A 26,141-nucleotide genomic window follows, 5' to 3' on the forward strand; every position below is an offset into this window, starting at 1 on the left:
TAGATAAAAATCAATACACATCTGGACATAAGCCTTCATGATTTAGGGCATGCAAAAACTACCAAGTGGCAATGCCAAGAAAATTTTTCCTTTGGTGCTCACCATACCATATCTTAGCAGAAACTTTCTGCTTAAAGATTTGAAAATTAATGACATGAAGTAAGGTGAAATAGTGTTTGTAGGTGTGAGTTAATACCACGTGTCCTGTGTTCCTAGACTGGACTTTTATCATTATATTCATTCCTCCAGAGCATTCAGTATAAAAATTCAAAGGTTTCCCTTACCACGCTCCTACCCAATACATTCAACATATGGTTTCCAGGTCTTTTTCTATGACATGTTGCTTCTACAGCTTGGGGGAAAAATGTGGAGAGGAAGGTTACTTTGGTGGTCAGGACATAAAAAACTTATGTGAAAGATGTAAAAAACTGTTTTTACAATTTTTACTGACTGCTTATTCTTCCATCTTCCCAGGGGACGTTGCTTTATAATGAAAACACAACCCAGCTTTATGTTCCAGTAGATTCCACCTATGGGGAGTTTATTTTTATCTTTGGTTAAAAAAAATATAAAACAGAGAAAAAATATAAAACAGAGAAAATTCTTCACTTGCTCATCAATGAAGCTTTTTCTTTTTCTGCTTGTCTCAATCTTTGCTGTCCTCTATACCTACATCTTAGTGGGTGTAAAGTATACTTTTTTTTTCTCCCTGCAGATTCTGGTGACCACAGAATGACCAACAATGTCTGGTGTGACCATCAGGGTGATCACACTGCACTCTGAAGACACAGCAGCCAGTGCTTTTTGTTCTGACACTGCCCTGATAAATGGAGCTCGAAGAGGCATCATCCCCAACATCCTTTATTATTTATTTTATTCTTCACAGACTAAACAACAACATCAAATCCACGGCCACAGAGCTTTAAAAGGAAAAAAACCCTGTTGAATCCTTTATGTGTTTCTATTAAGAGTGCACAGGGAATTCTTCAATTCCCTAGAACACAGCTATAAACAGAGAAACAGAAAGATGATGATACAATGAATACCTGTGCTAATATTAAAAGTAATGCAAATGTCATGCCATGATAAATCTCAATAAATAACGTAAAATTAAATGTTAATTAGAACTGTTGTCTGTAAAATCGCTTGCATGTAATCACCATAAACTGTCTCATGAGTGGTGTGGTTGGTGACTAATGACCACAAACAAGGAGCAAGGATACACCTTCCAACCTCCCGAGCTGTGCAGCAATTGCAGAAAACTTTCACTCCCTGTTAGTTTCTATACTGTGATACAAGGCAGTCAGTGTGTGTTTATAAAAGTTTTCTGGGTGGTCATGATAAAAGGAACAACCTAAGTAAGTATATATGGTGCTAACTTTCTCATACAAAGATGAAATTTATGGGTATCAAAAATGTGCTAGGCAGATTGCAAAATGCTCTTCCTTTTTACATACTGCACCAAGACGAAACAAACTCTCCATTATGGTTAATAAAAATTATTATTTTATGTAGGAAAAATAATGGTGAAAAGAAGAGGAAGGATCAAGCTATTCTGTTCCTTAATTTTTGGCTCATTGGCAATTGTCAAGGCATGAAGTGCCAGAAAGGTACACAGACTTGTTCCCTCTCAAGTAGTTTGCTATCAATAAGGCACAGAAGAGTTTCTTAACTGATCATGTTCAGCTGAATAACATGACTTGGGGGTATGGTATTTTCCGCTGCTGAGCTGCCTAAGGATCAATCTGTCCTAAGGAAGTGATTAAGGATCATCATGGTTCAACCCAATACACCTCAAGATTAAGCCAGGGATCCCACTAATGCTTCCAAAGCTGCTGAAAGATGAAGAATCATACTTACTCATCTAGCTCTTCCTCTTCGGCTTTAGAGGTATCTGCATAGAGGTATTTGCTCATATCCACTGGCCTGACGTTTTTCCTTTTTGCAGGTTGTGGAGGAGAATCTCTTGCACTTCCAAGTGCTTCAGACACGTGATCTGGCTCATCAAATGGGTTTAAGTAGTCTGGGGCATCTTCATCCTTGAAGGGATTGTAATTGTCCGCATAGAAACTTTCTTCTGGTTTTGAAGAGGAAGCTATTTCAGGGTGCAGCTCTGCCAAATTACAAAAACACATTCAACAGATTTAACAAAGAAAAAAATTGAAACCATTTTATCAGGCATATGAGAAGGTCTGCTTTTTAACTCTCAATACGTAAAGTATTATGCCTTAGGTGAATTTTCATGCTTGTTTATTCAAAAATAGGCCTTTCAAAAGGTTGCTTCATTTGGAGTATATTCAATAGGTTTCATTTTCTCACTTACTAAAGTTCTTTCAACCTAAATAGTTATTAGTTTCCTTATTTGTCATACACATGGTACTGCAACATTTTAAAACATTTTCATAGACTATTAGTGAATTTGCATCCTAACAAAATGTCCTTAATTATTTACTTTAATAACGAAAAAAGATAGTCTGTATTTTATAACATTACTGGATTTAAAAATGGTGATAGTAAGTAGGTGGTCTTTTCATTTCTTAAAATGATTGAACTAAAAATCAGTTATTAGGTATGACCAGTAATTACATTTCAAAACACGTGTGCTCCTGGTAACAATACACAGTCCCACGGTAAAACTGAATTTAAATTTACCCTAAAGAGACAGACAAACAAACTGCTTTTCTTTTATTTGGGCTGTACATCAAAAAGTTATTGGCAACCTAGAGTTGCATGCAGTTCTCTGTGTAAGGTCCTTTCTGTAGTGTCTGTTACTCTAAAGTGAATGGCATTTGGATATTGAATAATACAAATCCCCATATAGTAATACAACATTTCTTACAAAGACACTTAGTCATGTTAATCTTACTGTTTCTCTTCCTGCAGCATCAAATAATGAGAAGCCCAGTTCAATACTGGATGTGATGCACTTTCAAAATCTATGCAAATAGGAACTTCAATGTAATGTCATTAAAACCTAACTTTCAATAAGCATTTTCACATTATTCTTAATGAAAAGTGCTTCTTTTTCAGATGTATGGTTACTAAATTGGACTAAACGTACCTTTAAGCCTTAACAGAGGAACGCTAAAAGTTACTTGTAACAAGAGTCTGAACAATAAAAAGATGGAGTTCCAAGTGGTTTTCTTCACTAAAGAAATATTTGGTAACACAAAATCACTAGTCACACAACTAACAAATGGAGGAGGCAGCAAAAGAAACAGCAGTGTTTTTATGTGGGTTTAGATGGATGATGTACTGAAGATGCTAATCCTGGTGAATTGCTAGAAAATATGAGTGTTCTCTACCCTGACAGTAAACATCCAGTTCACCCTGTCTCCAGCCATTAGCAAAGCCCAAGGTGTGACCAACTATAACCTACAGTGTGAAGAAGAGCCATTCCTAGTTGGACAGGAATATGATCCCCAGTTGCAGGTAGAAACTTCACCTATCTATGCACTGGAGCAGTCATTACTCACTAGATCAGGGCAAAGGCTCGGAGCAGGAAAGGCTTTAGCTCTTCTCAGGACAACAGAAACCTACCAGGGACTGGAAAGATTTCATTTTAGAAAGAATCTCACAGTTCTAATGGTCTTCTTCTTGATTTTTGCATTTGAACCTCAAAGACTACATTATCGGATTTTCTTCTACACTCTTTCTAAGGGTCCATTTCCGAAATGATGGATCATTTCTCTATGGTCAGAAAGTAGAAATCAAATGGGCTTGCCTGAAATAACAGAAAAAATTAATCAAAATCTTATCTAAGCCCAGTGTGGACCCTCAGGAGATAAATCACTCATCCAAGATTGAGGTAGAGTTCAGCAGGGTGAAACAAAATAAAATTATTCTTTGCCAGACAATACTGCAGGTTTGTATTGGGTTTGCATGGCCAGGTTTTAGTAGCGGGGTGGGGGGGGGGCTACAGGAGGGGTTACTCTGAGAAGTTGCTGGAAGCTTCCCCCATGTCTGACAGAGCCAATGCCAGCTGGCTCCAGGACGGACCCACTGCTGGCCAAGGCTGAGCCCATCAGGATTGACAGTAATACCTCTGGGATAACATATTTAAGAAGGAAAAAAAAAAGTTATGAGGGACATGTAATTGCAACCAGAGAAGAGTCGAGTGAGAATATGTGAGAGGAACAACTAAGTAATCAAAATGCTTGTAACTAACAGTAAAAAACCAAATAATCAGGGTGCAATAGCAGTGTTAGTTAAACCTAAAATATAGGTTCTGTTACTGTTTAAACTGGTTAAGCCTCACCTGAGTGTCGAAAAGCAACATTTCATCTCTGAGGAGATGATCATATAGACAAATTGCTGCAGGAAAAATCAGGGGGTGTATTTGCAGTATGTCAGTGCAGGTGTTCACTCCTACCCCAGAGTAAACACAACATGCTTATCCCTTAAGAAAAGGGAATAAACTACTGGGTACTTATCCTGGGAGAAAGAGTAGTTACTGCACAGCAGGTGATGTGTACTAAGCTCACACCTCAGTTTATGTGTGGTGATTTGCTCATAAGCCCACATGCTTGTAAGAAAGCTCTTTCAGAGAAAGCCACAGTGAAACAATGTTGAAGGTCTATAACTTAATTTATAGGGGAAAATAAACCATTTTAGGCAGAATTTATTAAAAACACAAATATGATCAAATCAAGCAAGAATTCTTTGACAGTACTATAGATTAAATGTATCAGAGTAAAGCCCAAAATTTAAAATGTATTTTTTCATTTATTTTAAGCTAAAACTGAAGATTCTATATAGACTTACTTTCATCATGCTAGTGTCCAATGCAGCTGGTCATGGCAAGTTAAAGTTTTGCACTTGCTTGCCCTGAGATGTCCTCAATGGGGGTATCTGCAGTTGAGCTGACCCCTTTACAGCCAAAGCTTATAGGTCTATGTCCAAACTGTTTTTAAAATCAGGTGAGTCAAATCCCCCCCTTACCATATAGACACACTGCCTTGATGGTAGTCAGAATACTACACAAATGTTACCCGCACATTTTGTAATCTGACAAACGAGACTAAGCAGAAGTGTTCTGGAGATCTCCTCTCAAAAGATAGTTTCATACAAAAAGCAAAAATAACCTAACGAAATGTAGAAAAAATGACAGATGTCTTATTCAAATAGTGTAGCTTATTGACAAAGCTTTAAACAAACTTTTTACTACTTTAAACTTTGCTCAAATATCAAAATATTTTATCAAGAGAGTGGACAACTACAAATAGCTGCTTCTGCAAGCCCACATGATGGATCATTGCACCTGCACCTGAATCTGTTCATAAATACACATTATCATATCTGAGTGAAACTTGCTGATAACTCACAATCAGCATTCAAATAAATATTACAAGAAGGAAAGTCAGTAATATACCCTGAAGTTAAAAACATTCAGGGAAACAATCTCTTAAAACCACAGTGTAAGCTTTTATTTTTAATTTGCTTTTAAGCGTCTCCTGGAAACAACGAGTTAAATCCTTGTTTAAATCTGATGAATTTTAAGGGGCAATGCAAATGGTTTTTGCAATTCTTTCTATTTCAACACTATGGATCAAGCGCTGTAACTCTCAGTAGGACAAAATTCTTTCTCTTTTTCACTGGCTCAACAGTAACTACAGGTTTGGCCTTACACACACAGCGTTGCATATCAATGCTCAGACACCTCTGGCTTGTTATTAATTAAAATTTTCCACAAAATCCTACACCCAAACTAAAATTGAAAAAGCTTCTGAAAATGTCACTCTCAAGACACTTTTACAGGAAGAATTTTGTAGAGGCTCAGCTTGAACCCACTTAACTTGGCTACTCATTCTCTCCATTCTTGCCATCCAGGATACTACTTTTCCCCTCCTTCTGCTTCCTTCAGTGTTCCCACTGGAGAACCCAAACAGGCTCTCTCCCATGGGGTCTCTGAAACTCTTTAGGACTAGCTTTTGTGTCAAATGCTGGTCATCACTTCAGGAGCCTCTCTATAACAAATTCAGTTGCTAGGACTGTGACTCAACAGCACTGCTCTTAAAACCACATCCACTGTCACCTTTTCTGTAACAAAGACTTATTTTCTCAAGGACCTAATGATGCTGGGAAGTGCATTTTGGGGGACTAAACATACAACAGCTTAGAAGGGGTTTATTTCCCTCTTCAAGCCGCTTTCACATTCGGAAGTCAACACAGATTCCCCTGCTTCCCCCTCATCATTAATCACAGCTGAAAATACAGGACTCCAGTCTTTATTGGAACTATTTTTTTTAATTGCAGTTCTTTACATTGATATAAATTAAAAAATAATAAAAAATAAAATAAAATAAGAAAAGGAAAGGGGAAAAAAGAAAAAGATGCTTGCAGTTTGGCACTTCAAGAGTCAAACACAAAATAATTTTGCATGATTAAGTAATAAAGCCACAGGGGTAGGAGTGACAAGAAGAGAGGTAAAATTATTACTAAAGCAGAAGCACCAGCTGCTCTTGTGCCAGATTCTGGAAACATTACTTGCCCTAACTCCACTGAGAAAGACTGCTTATGATAGTAATCACTCTGGCACTACCTATCTGCACAATCAGCCAGAGCACCTCCAAAAATCACCCTGCCCTTCAACCCACTTGCCTTTTGTAACGCAAACATATTGTGACACGTCCCTTAAAACCAAACAAAACCTCCACCAAAACATCACACATACCACTTTCCCCTTGGCAGAGGATGAAAGGACAAGCCACATGTGAAAGATACTCAGTTACGCCACTGGCTGCCCGACCGGCAGGAGCACAGGCACGGGGGGATGTGAGCAGCCTGACAAACAGCACAGGGGAAAAATGTACTGCCCAGGACTTCTAGAAAGCGTCACGACTGGCATGCCCACAAACCACTGATGATTTCCTGTGTCTTTTATTACACACTCACATTACTTTTCAGTAAGAAACAGGAGAAGGGACAGAGTCTATTCTGTCTCTATTAGTTCTCCACTCTTAGTTCTCCACTCTATTAGTTCCTGTGCTGCTCTCTCTGTAGAACTATCCTAGAAAGATTCTGAGTTTGGTGCTGCATTGTGACAGTTTACATGCTGCAGGGAGCTCAGAAGTCCACACACAAGGTAAAGAAATACACTGGTGAAGTAAATGCTGTTCTAAAATGGCAAGGGGTGCCAGCAAAAAGTTCGCCTCGTGTCTCGAGTGTGTTGAAGGAAACTTGTATTGGTCATATACAACTTCAAAATTTGTATTCCCCACCTACTTAAATATCTGGAGTGCTGAAAGTGTGTTGTTGTTTTCTACTTGCATTTTTTGTAGATGATGACCTCCCCAAGTAAATATTTTGCACAGAAATTAACTGATTTTAGAGTTCTGTTCTACTATGACTAAAAATCCAAAAGGTAGTCTTCATATGATCATCTACTACTTGTCTAGTATAAAGCTGCAGAGATATACTGTTCAAAGAGATCATTTTTGATTTTCCCAGATTTCTAATGTCTAGCTGACCTACTAGATACAGAGGGAATAAACCTCAATTTGACATGTCAACCAAGAAACACACCTGAAGATTTTTTTGAGGTGAGTTTTTCATATGCACATTCACTCCATTGTGTGTATAAGACCATTTACACTAAGGACTTTTTACATCCCAGCAGCATCTAGAGCCAGCTTGCTGATGACCCTCTGCCATGCACCACACCCACAGTGTGCACACGGATGCTGGGAGTGCTCACGCCTTTAGTTTCTCTCCACCTCGCATTCCCAGGGTTAGATGATTATGGGATTAGGAAGATAGAGGGAAAGTAGCTGGTTTGTGAGCAGGCACAAGAAATATCTGTCTAGGAAACAAGTATCTACTGGCAAGTAATCCTCCTTTCCTTTTGAGTGACTGTCAATACATACATATTCATACCCCTGAGTGACTCCAAGCACACACGGTACAGGCTTGATAGGAATATCCTTGGAATATCTTTGCCAAATGGCACATCATGCCTCCTCGCATCTGATGGCAAAGTACTCAGGAAAGGAGGCTCCAGCTGGCTGCTCTGCACATCTTGGGGAAATTAAGTAACAAATTCTACAGAAGACTCTGAACTTTCGCAAAGTCTGAATTCCAGATTAAGCCTTGTCCAGATAAAAAGATAAAGAGACTAACATGTAGTGAATAGAAAAATACTTCATCCCTGCACGCATAAAAGGTTAATCTCTTGATTTAAGCAGATCACAAGACAAGTGAAACAAGTAATGTGACTCTTTAAGCCTGTAGGAGAAAGTCTGTCTTAAACTCCTGAACCTCTGTCATGCTCTCTGAGCTTCTGGGGTGGCCACTAAAAAGGTTACATTCCCTTAAGGATACAAAAGCAAACAAGCAGGCATAGTCTCAAAGAGTTTCCTAGAAAGAGATGTCAGTAATGAAAGTTCCACTGAGGTCTCAAAATAGAAGGAATGTCTTAAACCATGAGTGAATGATGGGAAACAAACAGGGGCAGCCTTCTGCAGTTGGGCAACAGGATGAGAACAGCGATGATATTGTATAGTTCAAAATGTAGTCCAAACCAAAGGTAAATCTTCCCAAAATGGTAAGGTCCTGATGCTCCCCATGTAGACATCGGTCCAATTAGCCATAGACATACACAGCAGATTCCTGCTGTTACTGAAGATTCATCTCTATTTTTATTCAGCACCCTTTTTTCCCTTCCTCAACTTTTTGTGAAGGACTGGAGAAAAGGCATATGCCAAGAAGGCCAAGAAAGGGGAGATGAACACAACCAGTGCTCATTACAGGTCTGGAGCAGAAGACCCAGTGCTTCTCAGAGGTGTCTGAGGTGAACAGAAGAATCCCTGAGGAGCCACTAACCATACAGTAAAAGCTTTAAAAATGCCACACCAGATGTCCCACTCTTTGCCTGATAGCCTGGAAGCCCTCAGATCTTCCAATCTGCTTTAGTGTTCCAGGAAGACATACTATTGTCACATGAGCCTGACAGAAGGTGCATCCCTCCCAAATAAAAAAACATCTTATGACACATTGGGAAGAATCTAGTGACACCCTGTTTGTCACAATCGCTGTCATGTTATTGTACGTTGACTGCTGCGTGACAGCGACAGTGTGTGGGAGGAATATTTGGTACACACACACCCAACTCAGCACTGCTGCCCACAGCTGTGAAGACGAGACCCAACAGTCTGATCAGAGGTAGACCCAGAAAAATGGAAAAGTGTCGATGACTATGACTGAGGATGACAGTATAGGCTAGATGTCACCAAAAGAACCGGAATCAACTGAAAAAATACATGCCCCTCAATCACTGAGAGTGTATTAGGAACATAAGCTGGCTGCTGTTTTGGATGCAGGCTGCTCATACTGAGCTTGCCATGAGGTATCAAGCTACTCCAGTGCTAAGAAACAACACCAGTTTATAATTCTCTGTCCCTAAAATGAGAAAGAATTGAGTCTTTAGTCCCCTGTATTTTGTGACCAGAACACCCACTGCTTTCTGCCAGAATGGGTTCTCTCTGGAAAGGAAAGAAAAGCTGGGTTTGGGAGACAGCAGTTTAGGCAGGATGGGACTTGTACTGCTTTCTCCATGGAGAAGAGAGTTCTTCTTTCTAGAGCAGAAAAAGGAGAAAGGAATATAGGCTGAGTCTCTTAGAGCAAGTTGTGTGTGGACTACTACATGTGTGAAAATAGGTGATTTATATTCCTAGTTATTCTGCCTCCTTCCATGATCCTAAGAGAATTCACTGTCAAGGAACAGACAGGAAACAAAGCCAAAGATTAGGACACCAGAACCTAATCCATAGATATTGGTACCTACAAAGATGAAACAACTCACTTCTGCAGCTCCAGAAACATCTGACAACTTTATAGGAGAGAGAAGGTGCCCAGGATAGTGACTTTACAGCTTCAGTGGCTCAATACAGAAGACAGGGCAATATCCCTCTTTCAGAAATACAAGTTGTGAGACTACACCACAGTCGAAGTATGACAGGACTTGATCACCACCCACATTGGCCTCTGTGGAGTCTGAAGGCAGAAAAACTCTGTTGTGAGTAAACACTATGCTTGTCCAAAGAAAGTGAGAAACCACAGGTGGAAACTGCAGCTCAGAAGTGCATCCTCATTAGACCTGGCATTAGAAATCCCATGGCTGCACCCTGGACTGCTCCCACTCACTTCTTCATTGCCATGACAGAGTGGCTTGGTATTTTCTGGAGGAAGAAAAGTCTTGGAGCTTTGAACAGGAAAGGCTGAGTACAGCTTCAAACTTGGGAATTAACTACGAATTGGCTTTTCGAGCAGTTGCAAGCCAGCAGATGGGAGCCTGCATATCTGAGCATGGAGCTGAGGACAGCAGAGATACTTGCTGTCCTGGTGCTCCTTTCTGGCCTTACGGCCGAAATCTTATCAGATTAGAAATTTACAGGGGTTGTATATCTCACTCAAATGGAACAAGAATGGGCATGTCAGTCTGGAAAGGGGATTAACACCTAGCATGTGGCGCAAGGCACGATGCCAGGAGGCTTAACTGAGGAAGCCATAAAAACATAAAAAAAAAAAAGGAAGAAGAAAAGAGAGAAAATTAAATTGTAATAATGAAGATTAGTGCTAACCAAGAATATCTGTGATGCAGTGAAGATTGCAGTGAAGGAAATTATGATATTAGCCATCACCCACGTGGAATAGAGTCGCTTGACAGTGTGTGTTTTGACAGTGTGTGTTGCTCATTCATACCACATGAGTAGACTACAAGTAACACACCTGACAGGTCCAAAAGTCTCTGGTTCAGCTGGTAGCCCCCAGTGGCAAATATACAGGATGTACCTCAATACAAAGCATCAGACTCAAAGGATAAACCAATTTTCCAGTGGCAACTGGATCACTGCTATTGCTACCTCAGTGCTGCATGCAACAATTCTATTTAATCAAAATAAAATTTTTCATTTGTAGTCCTACAGAAATACAAATCATGTTTCACTAAGCATTTGCAAATAGCGATGAATTAAGTAAAACAAATTCATTACCTTCTACATCGGGGTCTCCAAATGGATTCAATTCTGCTGCATCAGGATCACCAAAAGGGTTTGTGCTGGAGTTGGCCAGGTCTTGCTCCCCTTCATCCAGAAAATTAAGCTTATTGATAAGCTCTACAAACAAGTTAGAAAATTGTTTTAATATAGATACAAACTGTTCATCTAATGTATTTGAAGCTCAAAAAGCTCCTTGTCAACAGTTCCTTGAAACACTGCACCAGGGTATGGCACGAACTGCACGACTAAATTAACACACTCCAGTAGGTACACCAACAAAGGGAAAAAAAAAGTGAAATGAATGAAATATCTATTTGCTGATCAGGATATTATGTAACAGAAATAACTACTAAGAAAGTATTTTATTTTCTTCATTAAATAAATGTTGCAGAACATCTAACAAGCTAAATACAGTTATTTTGGTTCTACGAATACATGTTAACTATCGGCAGGAAATTTTAAATTTTTGGATGTAACATGAACATAAAAGCAGAGAGGGGACATTTTGTCACGTTGGAGAGGTCAGGTATTACTGACTATAAAACTAATGTTTTAGGCTTAGGGTCTAGTGGGGGTTTTTTACTTTTTTTTTTTTTTTTTAATTTTTTTTCTTTCTTGTTCATTATCAGATGACAACGGAGCTGTAGCGGAGACAGGCTCTTTCTCTATCATGTTGTTACCTGTTGGATGCACTACAAATTACTGAGAGTCATGCTGGGTGGAAGCACAGAGATAAAACTGACAGCTGAATACAGGCAGGAGTCAAAAGGTAATGGGTCACAGTAAATACAATCAGAAACAGAAAGAAAGGATGAAAGCTCATAGACCTTCAGAGGAACTGGCTGATTTAGCTGAAGGCATATTTGCTCGCTTTATGCAGTCATCTTGATCTTCATCTAAGCTGCTCAGAGCATTCAACTGGTTTACAATTTCTGTAAATAGAAGCCAGTCAAGACAAACGTAAGGCAAGGGCATTTAATGAAACAGAAGTGGAACGAACACTGTTACTAGAGAGAGAGAGAGCGAAGGAGAGAGGGCAAAAGAGAAGACACTTAGAGTTAATTAAAAGAAGAGATTTAGAACGAGTCCTCACAATTATATAACTACAGCAAAGTACCTGTGTAGGTGCTTCAGTGATAATTTAACGTGAAACCCAGTTAACAGACATAAACAAAACCTAGATTTTTGGTGTCAGCAACAGTAATTAGTTTTATGAGGACAAGTATGCACATCAGTTCAAAACTCAGATCCATGTACTAGATATAATTTAAAGACTTTTCCTGCTTGTGAAGAAAACCTGTATATTAAAACATTGTCAATCAACACAAAACAGGCCCAGAAAATTTACATCCCTCCCAAACTCTTAAGGCTACAGAAAACTAATATATACAACATACATTTTAAATATTTTATTTATTTATACACATACACTGATTATTTAACATTTACAATTAGTCACCATTAAATTCTGATCTATGACAAGTTGAATTTATCTAAGTAGTTCTAAAATATATGATCAGTATTTTGCTATGAGAATGTAAACTGAATATATGGATGTTGGTTGAATTTTCACTGTCATGCTATGTAAGTAACACCTTACTGTTTGGCAAAATCCTATTTCACCTTCTATCCATAGTAGAGAGGTCTGAATTGCCATGAACTAGTAATTTTTAAAACATATTAAAGTTTAATTATAACCAAGCTGTTGATGCCTCCACAATTCTGGAAGGAAAGAAAAAAAAAACCAACTAGGTCTTAGTGGCTTAAGGCCCAAGGGGAAAAATTCCTCTCTGCTAGCCCCTAATGCAGTCCCATCCTCAGCATCTGACAAATGCAGCTTCTGTAGTAATGGGGACTGAGCCTGAGGCATGTCTGAGAGACATCAAGCACAGGTTTCTGTGGAGAGGGGACACCAGTACTCATCCTTCCAGCTGACAAACAGGCTGGAGAAACCTGTGCAGAAGAGATGATCCTGCTTGTTGCATATCACTGCCCCACTAAGAGTCTTTTCCATCTCCTGTTTTTTCCCAATGAAATAAAGGGATGATGTCTTTGGGTGTCACCAGTGAAGTCAAAGCTATGTAGACAACTTTACTGCACACTTCTCATGCCAGTCATTCTTGTATTTCCTTTACATTTCAATTTCTTGTGTACACAAAAAGCTACTTCTTAGTACCACTTTTAGTTCGCTGCTGTTTTAAACTTTTTCTCATCTGGCTTTTGTTTGAGAAAGCAAAAGTTCATCTTTATTTGCTGAACTAGTTTCAGGGAGCAAAATATCAAACTGAGGTAAAAATTGAGTAGTATCACAACTGTCCCAACTCGTGTTGGTGCCCACAGCCACCCAGAACTTCCTGGCTGAGGGGGGTTTTTCATGCTTTTTCATAGTTGGCACTGACACCATTCCTAATTTCATGCCTTCACGGACAGCACAAAGAACCTGAAGCCCAAAGCAGTCCAGAACCTGAAAATATTTCCGTCATATGGTCAAAAATTTCCTTGCCAAATTCAAACTGCTTTACAAAGATATGCCAATATGCAAATTACCAAGAAAAATTATCTACTCTGCCAATACCTATTGGATGTACTATATGCTGACAGTGACAAACCATCAGCATAATTCCTCTGTAACACACCTTCTAACTGTTCCTGACCTTAAAGCACAAATCTACTTACATGGGATTACACTTCTATCTGTCTACATAGAGTTAATTCAACCATCCTCAATGCCTTATTTTTAGCTCCGACAAACAAGACTCTGATCCTAAAAAATAACACCAAAACTGCCCCAAAACTTAGCTTTCTCAGTATAAAATCATATATACACCTTAGAGATCTGAACAGTACAATACTACCTTCTGGGAATTTTTAGGACTCAAGATAGACAATGGAAAATACCTTCCTGTACTCAAATAAAACAGAGCTGACCTCATAAAACAGTAGTACTAACGAATTACTAGTTTAAAACAGGCTGAGATGCTGACATGATTTACAATCTATTATGACAGCATGTGAAAAAAAACCCCAAAACAATTACAATTCAGTTTTTATTGTCAGAAAATAACAAATTAAGTTCAGAGCTTTAAAAAGAGGGAGTTCTTTGATGTGGTCTGAATCACCTGGTCCTATCTGCCAACCTAAACACCCATATGCACTACAATGTTTCTCATTACAATATTAAATGGTTTATGTAATATTTTGGAGTATGGAAATGGTAGGTTGGAGATTTATATCCCATATTATCTTTTATAAATCTCATTATCTACAAACATACATTAGCTTGTTCTACAAGTATGTCACATAAATCACTGGTTTGGATTTTGGTTTTTTTTTCATTCTTCTCTCTTTCTTTTTTTTTTTTTTTAAAGCAGCTTGGTGATCCTGACAAAAAAGAGTAAATGTATCAGAAGTTTACTTCGGAGGGATGGTTTTGCAAATTGCAAGAAAGGGTTACACATATTGCTGTCCAGAAGCCTGCTCTTGAAACGTGCTGGGATTCAGATTCCTGTAATAGGTAGCACATGGGCATGTTGCTGATTCCATGTGGTGCCTCAGGACAGTCACTGTGCTCCTGGGCAGATGGAGCAGCAGGCAACTATTAACTTCAGCACGAGGTTCTAAGTAGCAATTAAAACATTAAGAGAAGCAACATATTTATTACTACCCTGTTTGTGAGTTATGAGGCACATTTCTTCAGGTATGTTGGGATGCCTTGTCTTCAACTGAAGACTAAGGACAGATAATTCTGGGAGGTTTAAATCCATCTATATTAACAGTGTAGAAACAAAATATTTGAAACTAAATTCATGGTGACAAACACAATTTTCAGCTTCACAGAAAGCAGAACAGTCAGGTGGATATACCGCTTTTACACATGAAAAATTTAAACACGAACGACTGGGAAGGAAGAGGAGAAAAGCCTGAGATGGAGGGGGATTTCTTTAAATTAACATAGTACTTAAAAAACATCTTTCAGTCTGATCTTAAGGTCAGTTGAAGTGGCAACAGCTCCCATGTTGACCACACCAAATTCCACAGTGCTTTTAAGGTCAGTCAGAATTGCACCACCTATTTCACAGCTGAAGAAAACAGGAGCACAGATACCTACTCAAAGTTGAGCAACACATCAAGGAAAAGAAGCAGCATTTCCTAACTCGCCTGCACCATCTAGAGCCCCATACAGCAGATTTCCCTTGTTCTCCTAGCAGTGGATATAAATGTCCACCTGTAAGACTGTAACTTTGGGCCCAATAAAAAAAAAAACAACCCACAAACAAAACCAACAAAACTTTTGTACACTGCTAGAAGGAACAGTGTCTGCGATAAAAGATTTGCAGCACCTCTTGCAGCTGTGCCTTGACAACGACAACTTTTAAGTCATCAAGTCGTCCATCGCTTCTGTGAGAAAACCTTGAGCCAAAGGTAGGAGAACAATCCCTTCTGCTTTGCTACTTGAACTTAACTTTTTCAAAGCTCAGTTGCCAACGTTAACCATGCAATGCTCCCATGGTTCCTGTGAAGTGGTATAGCCATTTTACAGTTGGGAAAACAGGCGCACCGAGGTGAGGGATTTGCCGCAGGGAACTCTGAGTCAGTGAAGCATTCCGGCTCCTTGTTGCCAACACCCAGCACAGCAGCAGAGGAGAAAACGTTGGTAGCAGCAAGCTTTCAAAAGGGTTATGTCACTTCCTCAATTAACTTTATGGCATTGTGTGAACACTATTTTTGAAAGAAATTTTAGAAAGAGTACTTCGCTACATCGGCTTTGTTACATTTCCTTCTAAATTTTTCTTATAAATTTCTACATTTTCTTCTATATTTCCTCCTGTTTTTCTACAATGATTCCTACCTCTTTCTCTCTTGGTTCCTCAGCTCTTCTCCCTGTGCATTATTAGTTTTCCCACAATGATTCCTACCTCTTTCTCTCTTGGTTCCTCAGCTCTTCTCCCTGTGCATTATTAGTTTTCCCCATTCATTACATTTATTACAGAAGTCATTCCAACTGCCTATGAAATCAATCTCAAACACATGTTGAAATAGATACTTTACAGTTTATTTATTAACGTTTACTTACTGCCCTATGTTTTATGTTCTCCCATTTGCTTGGGAAACTACGTGCACTCATTCCCCTTCAACATCCTTCACCTTGTCTAAGGTGGGAAAACGCAACTCAGCTACTGTAGCCAACATAAGAAGAAAAATCCAAGGCTGACATTTCCCTCCTCAGGTTTCCTTAATGATTCATCTACAAAAAAAACAACCCAACCCTCCTATCTTGAATCATTGGAAAACAGTATCAGAACAGGCTGAGCAATGTGCAGAAAAAGTGTATTTCAGAAGTATTTCAAGTAGGTATTGTACTGTTTGCTTAGAACAGATAATTTTGGCCTTTGCAACAACAGATGGAAAAGCTGAAATGACTCCAAAACAACTTGAGTGAGGACACTGTGTTGCACATCAGACAGCTCCTCCTTCCCCATCTACCTCCAGGGATGTTCACTCCATAGCCAAAGGATAGTGGACTAGTCTAAACTTATTGCTTGTTCAGGAGTCATTTGTTGGCAAAATCAATAACATTGAGAAACAAGATCTGATGCTTTTCAGCTGCTGTTCTTCTGCATATGGGTCTTCTGTAGCAGTCCTCAGTGCAGTATCCAGGCAGATCTAAATAAAACTCTTGTGCACAGTAGTTTCTATAGACTTTACATTGCCTCTCCTTTATTTGCCCTTCTCTGATTATCCCATGGGGCCTGATGAACATGTCAGGTTTTGTTTGGTATTCTGATCTGAAATATTCTGGTTACACTGGGAAAGGAGTCAACTCTGCAGAATAATTTCAGTGCGACCAGACTGGTATATCACTGCTCCCCGACCAAGAGTACATTATCTTGGTCTCTCAAATATTTCCTTCTGGACTTTCCAATCTGTTCTGTGCCAGACACATAGAGCATAAGTAAAGATTTGGTCAGGGTACAAATGTTTAATTGAATATGTAAAGCATAGAGAAAACATATTTGCATCCTTTCACAACACTAAATGTAACTAAGTAATAACTGCTTCAGGCTGAACCTTTTGATTGCAACGAAAGCTCAAAAAGAAGTGATGAAAGCAATGTTTCATAATGCCAAACCAATGTTCCTCTGAATTTTCAAGAACAGATTTGACAATTCACTTCTCTGCTCGGGCTACTCTTCCCCATCTTAGAGAAGGATCCCTTTATTTCTGATATTTTTAAAAAGCACTGGAAGTTATGAAGTCTGGCACCAGAAGTTAATTTTCTTTTCCTGATCTTTACACTAAGAGCTCCTACAGAACTCACCTGGAGCAGTACTACATACTGATCTCTACCAACAATTTAACACCATCTCATCCTGATCTGACTTGCATCGATTAGTTCAGCTATCCTGGACACACTAAGCATTTGCATCAGCAATTCAAATGTGGTTACACTATCTCACTTCAAACAACCTTATTTTCAAATTCCATTCAAGTCCTTTAACAGACTCTCAATTTCATTTCCATGAGACACCCCCCCCAAAAGGCAGAAGTCTGCTGCCTGGAATTGCCATGTTATTGAGCAGAACCTCAGCATCTGTCCATGGCACAACTCATTTCGCAGTTATTCTCATAAACTGTCTTCATTATTTCACTCGAGCCTATCCCTCTTGTCTTCTCACTCACTGACCCTTTTCCTCCGCTTTTTCTATTCCTCTGTTCACACTGGTTCTTTGCTTCCCTAAAATACTACCTACTTAGTGCATTCTCTTCCAAAACCAGCACACACATACAGAAATCAATCTTAAATTCACAAATATTAAACTTTGTTGAGTTATGGATGGGTTCCTCTTCAATCAAGCTACCCTAAATTTTGTTTTGTTTGGTAGGGTTTTTTTTAAAGTTAAACACAAATAAGGATAAAACTCATGGAAAACAGCTTACAATTAGCAAAGGAAACTATAATTTACCATGCCTGTGGCAAAACCAACCTGTAATTTTTGCAGCCTTTTCCTCTTGATTCACTCTGTTTTCTTCATCTTCTTCATTGTCTTCCTCAAAATCATCTAGATTACCAATATCAGCTTGTTTCATACTCATCAAACTAGCCAGGCTTTGCATGTCTTCATCCCTAAATAACAAATTTCATACCAGGCATTAAAATGCAGCCTGTTAATACCACATCTGATACTACCACATTATTAAAAATTCTGTAAATATTTTGATGTTTTCTTCAGGGAGGTCTATGATCTCAGATCTGATCTTGAATATAGTGAAATAACAAAATGAACACACTCATGTATATTAATTTCTGAAGAGAAAGTTTTCTATTAACACATTTCTAAAGGCTAAAAATAATACTGCCTTGCATTAAGAGTCAATTCAATGTCTGCTTCCTAAAATTTTAAAAGAGCCCAGATAGGCTGATAAATGCTTCTCTGGTCTGCTTTGGTTAAAGTGAAAATGCTTGCCCAGACCTACTGTCCATATGTTGCATGCAATACCTATCACTACATTCATTTATAACTCCTGATGCTGTTATAGAAATTAAAATTCCTTTACTAAATATCTGAAATCATCAACAAGACAAAAAAACCATTAGTAGGACAGTGTCTATTTACACATACTGGAAAACAGTGCTTTCACAAATAACAGCTTTTTCAGGTCTCTGGTTCAGGGCACTGAAAGTATGAAAGCACTGCTGGTAACTTACAATCTACCTGACTTACAGTCTTCAGCCTGAAATGTACCAATTCCAATGGGAAAAGCTGCATGTGAGCTTAAATGGATCAGCTTTTACACATTATGGCCTCAAAACCCACTAAGAGCCTAGTATAGCTATTCACTGTATAGTTCACGGATGCTGGTTGTTCAAAAAAAGAGGCTATCAGATACTGATTTGTTCCATTCTCATTTTCAGCTGCATTTTAACCATGTTAAATCACAAGCTAAATACTTCAAAGCATCATCCTTATATGATATGTCAAGATGTGCTTCACAACAGGTTAATCAGTGAAGGGAAACAGTAATAGTAATTAATAGTAATTAATGCATCTGTGGCTTTCAAAGCATGCAGACAAAAAGCCTTTTAGTGTCCAAATGTAAGTTTTAACAAGGCAGCCTGGAAAGCTGCTTATGCAACATTTCTGAGGTATGGTATTGCAGTAGGCAATGTCTACAAGATGCATTCAGAACACTGAAAGCTGGAAGTAAACTGTTACTCTTTTGGGGGGAAAAAGAAATTTGAAAAGAGGTAGAACTACTAGAGCAGTAGTTTCCCCATCTACCTCTTTTTGTACTGCCATTCTCACACTGCCATATTCTAGAGACTAAAAGGAAAAAGGATGGGTGACAAACAATCCGTTCTCCATGCACATGAAGTTGTCAACATTTGACATCTGGAATCTGACAGAAATTGCAGGAGAGGTTACAGGATCTGCAAAATCAATCCGTAACCTCTGCCCTTCAAAAGCCATTGAAATAAGGGACAGAACCAAGTGAGCAATTCAAGGGAGTGGTAATCAGTGCACAAGTGATTTGTCTCTGAAGAACACAAGACTGAAATCAGAGTAAGAAACGACTTCTACCCAGTCAAGGAACTAAGTACGGCAGGAATGATAAGTATGCTGAAGGATTCTCTCAAATTCTGCCATCTATATAGAAAGACCTCTTTATCCAAAGAATTCTTTGAAAAGTAACACAAAGCACTTTGAAAAGTAACACAAAAACACCCAACCAACAAACAACAACTTACGTGGCTTTTCCTTCCCTCAGGAAAATACAAGATAACGAGAACTGGAGTGTGGCAGATACCACCTTCTTAGACAAAGGCTTGAATTTTAACCTGACATCTGTCTGTGTAGGCATGGGGCTGGCATATTGCTTCATGTTGATGCTGCTGGTGGCAAGTGCTTTTCTACGACCAGAAGGAGATTCCTGAAAGCAAAATAAAAACAAAACTAATGTAAAAGGTCTGTTACACTAAAACCTGCATGTGCACAAAACAGAAAATACACTTATTAAACCTGTCATTCTTTTTTTCAAGTACACAGGCAGTGGACATTGCTATGGCCCTGTCTAGAGACAGAAAACCATTTCTTAAAATAGGTCAGCCACTGATGGTGGTGCATCTTTCTTAATGCAATTGAAAAAAAAAAAAAAAAGGTTGTTCATTATGGGTAGTGGTCTTCCATATGCGATCCTATGTCTTTAATGACTTGAGGCTGAAGTAGCATCCACAGCACACATCCTTTTAAACTAGTGGAAATATATTTCATTTTCTTCTCACAGCAAACTGGAGTAGTTTTGTCCAAACTAGGATAGTTCTGGATTACGACTTCCAGCCTATGGAAGTCATGGGTTTCAACCACGCATATATTTCTTTACACAATGGTATAAGCTCATCTAGATTGTGTTCAATGCTTAAATGTAACACCTGAATATTTGTCAAAGCAGTGGTACTTCTCATTAGTGTTGTGCATGCACTATAAAGAGTGACAGGTTTCTGAAATTAAATTTGACAGATCTTCCAAAAATACTGCTAAAAATTTTGCAAGGAAAAAACAAAGGGCAAGAAAAGAGGAAAATAATAGCCAAAGTTTTCTTTGAAAAGCCTGAGTTTTATTTCAGTATAAAAGTGTTGCCCACGGTTTAACAATTCAAACAAATTAATCTAAAATACATCTAAGAATCTACTCTCCTGTTCCATCTAATAACGGCAGCAAAAGAACGATTATATGCAATAAAAGCTCCAGTAACAAAAAATAAAACAAAAAAGCCCTGCTGTTAACTCTTTTGAAAAACATTCTCACAATAAGACTACATTTTACTGCAGTTGACAATTTGTGTTGAATAAAGAATACTAATTCAATCAAAACATTCAAGCATCCTTTTTGAAAGTACTTGACATTTCCGCCCAGTAGAATAAGTCAGAATGTAATATGTCATCCCCAAAGAATACCTTGTTTAAAAAACTAGCCTTATCTGACAGATTATGCACAGCAATATTATACAGAACTATTAGTGCATGTAGATACCTTATGAATGAATTTCAAAAATGCATCAAACACTTGAGAAGGATTTAGGCCCTCTCAGAAGAAATACTTAAGAATATGCAAATACTCTCAAGCTGAATCAAGTTGAACAGATGCGACTCTCACAAACAATACAAGTGCTCCTTCCCCGGCTGCAGCTGCCAATCAAAGAGCAAGATTAAGGTCCAAGGTTCTGACAACGTGTAAAATGGAAAGTACGATCAGGGAGTTCCAATGATTACACAGGTCTAGGCAACAATAATCTGTTATTGTATCATACCTTCAGAATAACCAGCATCACAGCTCGTTATACCCAAGGCAAGGTTTATTGCAGCGCCCGTTCAGAGGGCAATGTGAGGGACACGGAGTTTCTTTTGGGCATGTTCTCCAGGTCAAGGCATATAAACAGTCTGTATCTTAACAGCAACTTGTTTCATAAAGCTAAATTTTCAATATTCATACTGTTGTGTAAAAATGGCGGTCAAGGTGAATACAAAGTTTGCCTAAACCTCCTCTAGTTTTATTTTTTTCAAATGTATCTTTAAAGAAAGCCGGCATATATGATGTGGTGTGCAAGTACTTATGCAACCGGTATGGTAAAAACTACTTATCCACACTGGTGCACATGTTCTTCTGCCAAACAGAACAGGAGCAACCAGAAATTAAGAAGTAACTTGGAGCCCAAGGGGGCAATGGGTACAAGTTGCACCAGGAGGTTTCATCTTTATGTAAGACCAACATTTTTCACAGCAAGAACAATCAATCACTGAACCAATCATCTCAGGGACATGGCAGAGTCCCCATTGCAGAAGGTTTTCAAGATTTAACTAGACAGGGTGCTAGATAATCTCATGTAGTCTCCCTGTCCCATAAAAGGTTAGACCAGATGATCTCTCTGGGTCCCTTCCAAGCTGAGCTGTTCTACAGTTGCATGATTCTAACTTGAATGTACCTGCACCTGCAGCCAGGCCGAAGGAAAACATTCCACTGCTGGGCTATAATGATTAGGAAACATTTGTCACACTTTGGACTCGAGTCTCCTTTGAATCCACTGGGATGAGCTTATGCATAAATACCATTTATACCCTAGCTGGTTTTAAAACCTGTATTACAGTATCACATTTCTTCTTTTTGAAATTATAGTTAGTAATATTAACTCAATTGCATGGAAAGACTCTTCATTTGTTCCTTATTCCAAAATTATATAATTAGGTTTTCCTTAAAAAGTTACTTTTTTTTCTTTTCAAAGGGGAGTCCTCACTCCCTTTCATCAATTAAAATACCCCCAAAAATATCAAGTATGTGTACACCTAAGAAGATCTTAGACAATAAATTTTACAAGATCTTGGGTAGTTGATGTTGTTAGTAAGATGTTGATCTTACTAAGATCAACAGATCTTAGACAGAATGAAACATAAACATGGCTACTTGCTTCCAGCCTTCCAGATGAATCGCTGCTCAGCCACACCATGCCTGTATTCTGAAGTACCTTTCTCACTTTGACTATAAAAATCACTTTTCAGCAGCTGGGAACACCTCAATTCAACAAAGGTCTAGATTTACTTCCTTGTGTAACTATCAATGCCTTTTCAGTGCTGGCTCACCTGTTACACACACCCTACCTTACAGCAGCAACACACAGACCTCCCACAGGGTCCCGTGGGGGGAGCACTGTAGGGGACACAAATACACTTTGGTGACTCCGAATAAACAGGTGTATTTGGGGGCAGAGCTACTTTCACTTGTTACAAACACATCATCATCTTGTCTGGTAACTCAGATGTCACCATGTCTTTATCAAAGTGATCTTATTAAAAAAGTCAAAGCAAACAAGACAAGACAATCCAAATTCCAGTTCAATGGTGATTCTGAAGTGAAGAAAAAGAACACGGCATTAAGCTTGCAAGTATCCAAAAGCTGGACACAGATATATTTTGGAATAACATCAAATTACATTTTCACTCGGTATCTACTTATTGTATTAATGATCATCTTATCCTTTGCAGCTTTGGATTATCTGGATCAGAGAATGCATAAGAGACACGAATCAGGAAGAGGTAAAGTTCTCCCAGTGAAGACGATCTTCAGCAATTCATTATGAAACCTTCTGGAGTTATGTGGTGTAGAGGAAAAGGGACACAAGAGTGAAGGTAGCGCTGTGCCAGTGCAAAGGGAAGAAGTCAGCCATGTGCAAGAAGATTTTCCTACCACTACATATCCTGACATGCTGTAAAGAATAAGATACACTTGGCAATTGAGTTCAGTCTTCCTAAGAAACGAATCTATTACATATTTTTGTGGGACACTGACAGTGGTTGGCTTTTCAGGTTCCAATTGCCTATAAAAATCCAAATTTGTAAGTTAATCATATGAAAAAAAACCCAAACCCCCAAAATCCAAACAAAAATAGACAGTCCCTGACCTTTCAAGTTTTATTTTGCTTCACGTGCAAGTTTAAGTACGTACTCCTACTCTCCCAGAAACTGAAGTTAGAAGTGTTGCAATGTTTTCTCCTTTTAAGCTTTACAGGTTTGGCCCTATGTGGTTTTAGCTACATAAGCAGAGGAGGGAAAACTTCTTTTTGCCCCTGAAAAGAATATTCTCAAGGTGTTTAGGTCCATGACTGATTTCACAATGGATTGTGCTTTCTACTCTGACACACAACCAACTTCTAAAAAATTGTCTTTAAATGTCAGAACACGCTAATAGCCACTTCTTACAAAGACTGTAACATTTTCCTCAAAAAAACCTACATGCTTTGTATAATACAATGAATTACCCCAAAACCAAAGAGAAATGTTCTTGCAGAAGAATAAATAATTCTTAAATTAGCAGAGACAATATATTCCAAGAGAAACACCTATTACAGGAGTAGACAGAAACGGCTCAGCCGTAGGTTGGAATGAGTTATTCCAAAGAGAAGCACACTTTGGTAAGATACTGAATAAATAACAGCCATTTAATAGTAAAAGTCTGATCTGGTATTACTTGTGTCTCATATGAACATGTAGAGTTTTGTGGATGGTAAAGCAGGAATCCCAAGGCAAATATTTTAATTGCTCAACTTTTCTGCTTTTGACTATATAATCAGAGTTTAAAATGTGTAAGGCTCAGTTATGCCTCCAGGTATTTTACATCCATGTGACTGCCAGAGTTGCCACATCCCATTTTGTTAAAGGTGCAAGAAAAAGTCAATTTTGAAGTCACAAGAGGGAAACAATCCAATGTAATAATACGGAGAGGTGACAAAATAAAGCACAACTATAAAGGTGGAGCTCATTCTCTAAGAAAACAGCAATTTGGAAACTCTTTACTTTTTAAGAAAGGCAATGCATTATGCAAATAAAATCAACTATGATATCTGAAAGTAACAGAAAGACAGAAGATAATATACAATGCCAGTAAAATACAAACACCTCGATGTTACTTCCAGCTCAAACATCCTACTGAGACTGAGAATGGGCAGTGTTGGGTTCATATGAGAATATGTGGAATACTGGTTAACAACCTTTTTTTTCTTGTTTCTTGTTTGTTACTGTATAGTTCTGGCAAGAGAAGCAGCATACCAGAAGAAAAAAGAAAAAGTGCCATTCTTTTAGAAATCATCAATAAATGATTAAAAAAATAACTACTTAGCAGAAACTATGGCAGCCTATCTCCTTGCACAATAGAATAATGGCTGTGCTGGGGCAATGAAAGGCTCTGAGACACCTGCATATTATTTACAAAGTACACTATTCACAAAAGTGATCATTGTAATTTACTTAAGAGGAATAAAACCCACACATAAACACACAGCAATACTTCTCCATGATACTCTCCTATGTTTGGGAATTTCTGCTTTTCTCTCACAAGCAGCTTCACTCCCTTGACAGATTCCTCCTCCTACTCCCGTAGTCCCTGAAATCTCTCAAATATACACCATATTTTGGGTGAAATAACCCTGTCTGGGAACTACACCAAGTTGTATCAGCTGTTCCCAGCTGGTAAAACAGCAGGATGAGGCGTGTGGCTGGGTCTGCACTATACCCACTGGGTGGTTGATACTTGTGCATCCTGATACTTTAGGAAACCTAGCAAATTATTAATATCTGGAATAATAATAAGAGCTCAAAGCCAGTAAAACAAAAATTAATATAAAAAATAGAAAGACTTCCCAATACCCTGGAGTACTTTGATTTCTGAATTCAGACAAAGAAATATGTAGAGCAAGCAGTACTAAGTAAGTCAATAATAGTTGCATTCCTTTTTTTGTACAGAAGAATATTTTTGTAATAATGAATCCGGGTAGTTCCCAATTTCTAAGCATGTTGTTTGTGTTTGTACAGACTTTAAAAACATTGTCATCTCAGATACCAACAGAGGTGCAATTCACTGGCACCATTAGGGAGACAAAATTAAGTCAATCAGAAGCCACACAGCTGAGAGTAGTTCAGGGCCAGGCTCAGATGAGCTCCCACTGCAGAGGAGCACCTGGCACTCAGCTCTGCTAAAGCCTGGAAACCTACAGACATACACAGACACAGACTGCAAACAGGGCTTCAAATAGCTATGGATGGTTTTTCATGGAACAATCCCCAACACTACCCCTCTCCAGCATTTTAAGTTACTTCCACAAACCCTCAAATGAGCATCACATTACAAATTTTGGGTCTAGAGAAGGAAAAATTACCATTGGCCAAACTGCAGTCAGTTCAAATGAAGCCAATGAAGCTGCATTTACTGTCACAGCTACAGGACCAGACCCACTTACCACACAAATTTTTCAATAAGGTAACCACACATTATTCTCTGCCACAACACTCCTGACTCTGAGCAGTGTCAGACATCCCAAAAATGACTATACAGTAAGTGTCACCATTCCATACATATCTGCCCAGCATAAAGGAACCATACAGTCTGATCTCCTTCTAAAATGAGAACAATGTGAGGCAATGCCATGTACCACGAGCCTTTTCTAGGAATCATCCCCATCTCTCCCTACTAAAGCAGTCCTTTCACAGCAAACAGGACTAAAATACTCTGACTAAGGAATTAGGACCAGAGAGCCTGTACCACAGCTATAAAACAAACAGCCTGCTTTTACTCAGAAGACAATGATCACAGATGACAAACACAT

General features: G+C 38.6%; 1 protein-coding gene across 19 annotated transcripts in view; it reads right to left on the reverse strand.

The window, feature by feature from the left end:
* The window catches only part of EHBP1 (EH domain binding protein 1), a 212,190-nt gene that overhangs the window by 112,527 nt on the left and 73,522 nt on the right, over positions 1-26,141 (reverse strand). For 15 of the 19 annotated variants that reach the window (XM_051783616.1, XM_051783615.1, XM_051783631.1 and 12 more), the window contains exons 6-10: positions 19,744-19,925; positions 17,981-18,120; positions 11,822-11,926; positions 10,989-11,111; positions 1,861-2,113 (exon numbers count right to left, since the gene is read on the reverse strand). In XM_051783616.1, the coding sequence (XP_051639576.1) occupies positions 1,861-2,113; positions 10,989-11,111; positions 11,822-11,926; positions 17,981-18,120; positions 19,744-19,925 (803 nt within the window). The remainder of the gene's footprint in view (positions 1-1,860; positions 2,114-10,988; positions 11,112-11,821; positions 11,927-17,980; positions 18,121-19,743; positions 19,926-26,141) is intronic. The other 4 variants (XM_051783633.1, XM_051783632.1, XM_051783625.1 and 1 more) reach the window with 1 other exon arrangement.

This window comes from Manacus candei, unplaced genomic scaffold (genome assembly GCF_025592945.1).
Source record: "Manacus candei isolate 608988 ecotype Guabito, Panama unplaced genomic scaffold, ASM2559294v1 h1tg000017l, whole genome shotgun sequence".
Lineage (NCBI taxonomy): Eukaryota > Metazoa > Chordata > Aves > Passeriformes > Pipridae > Manacus > Manacus candei.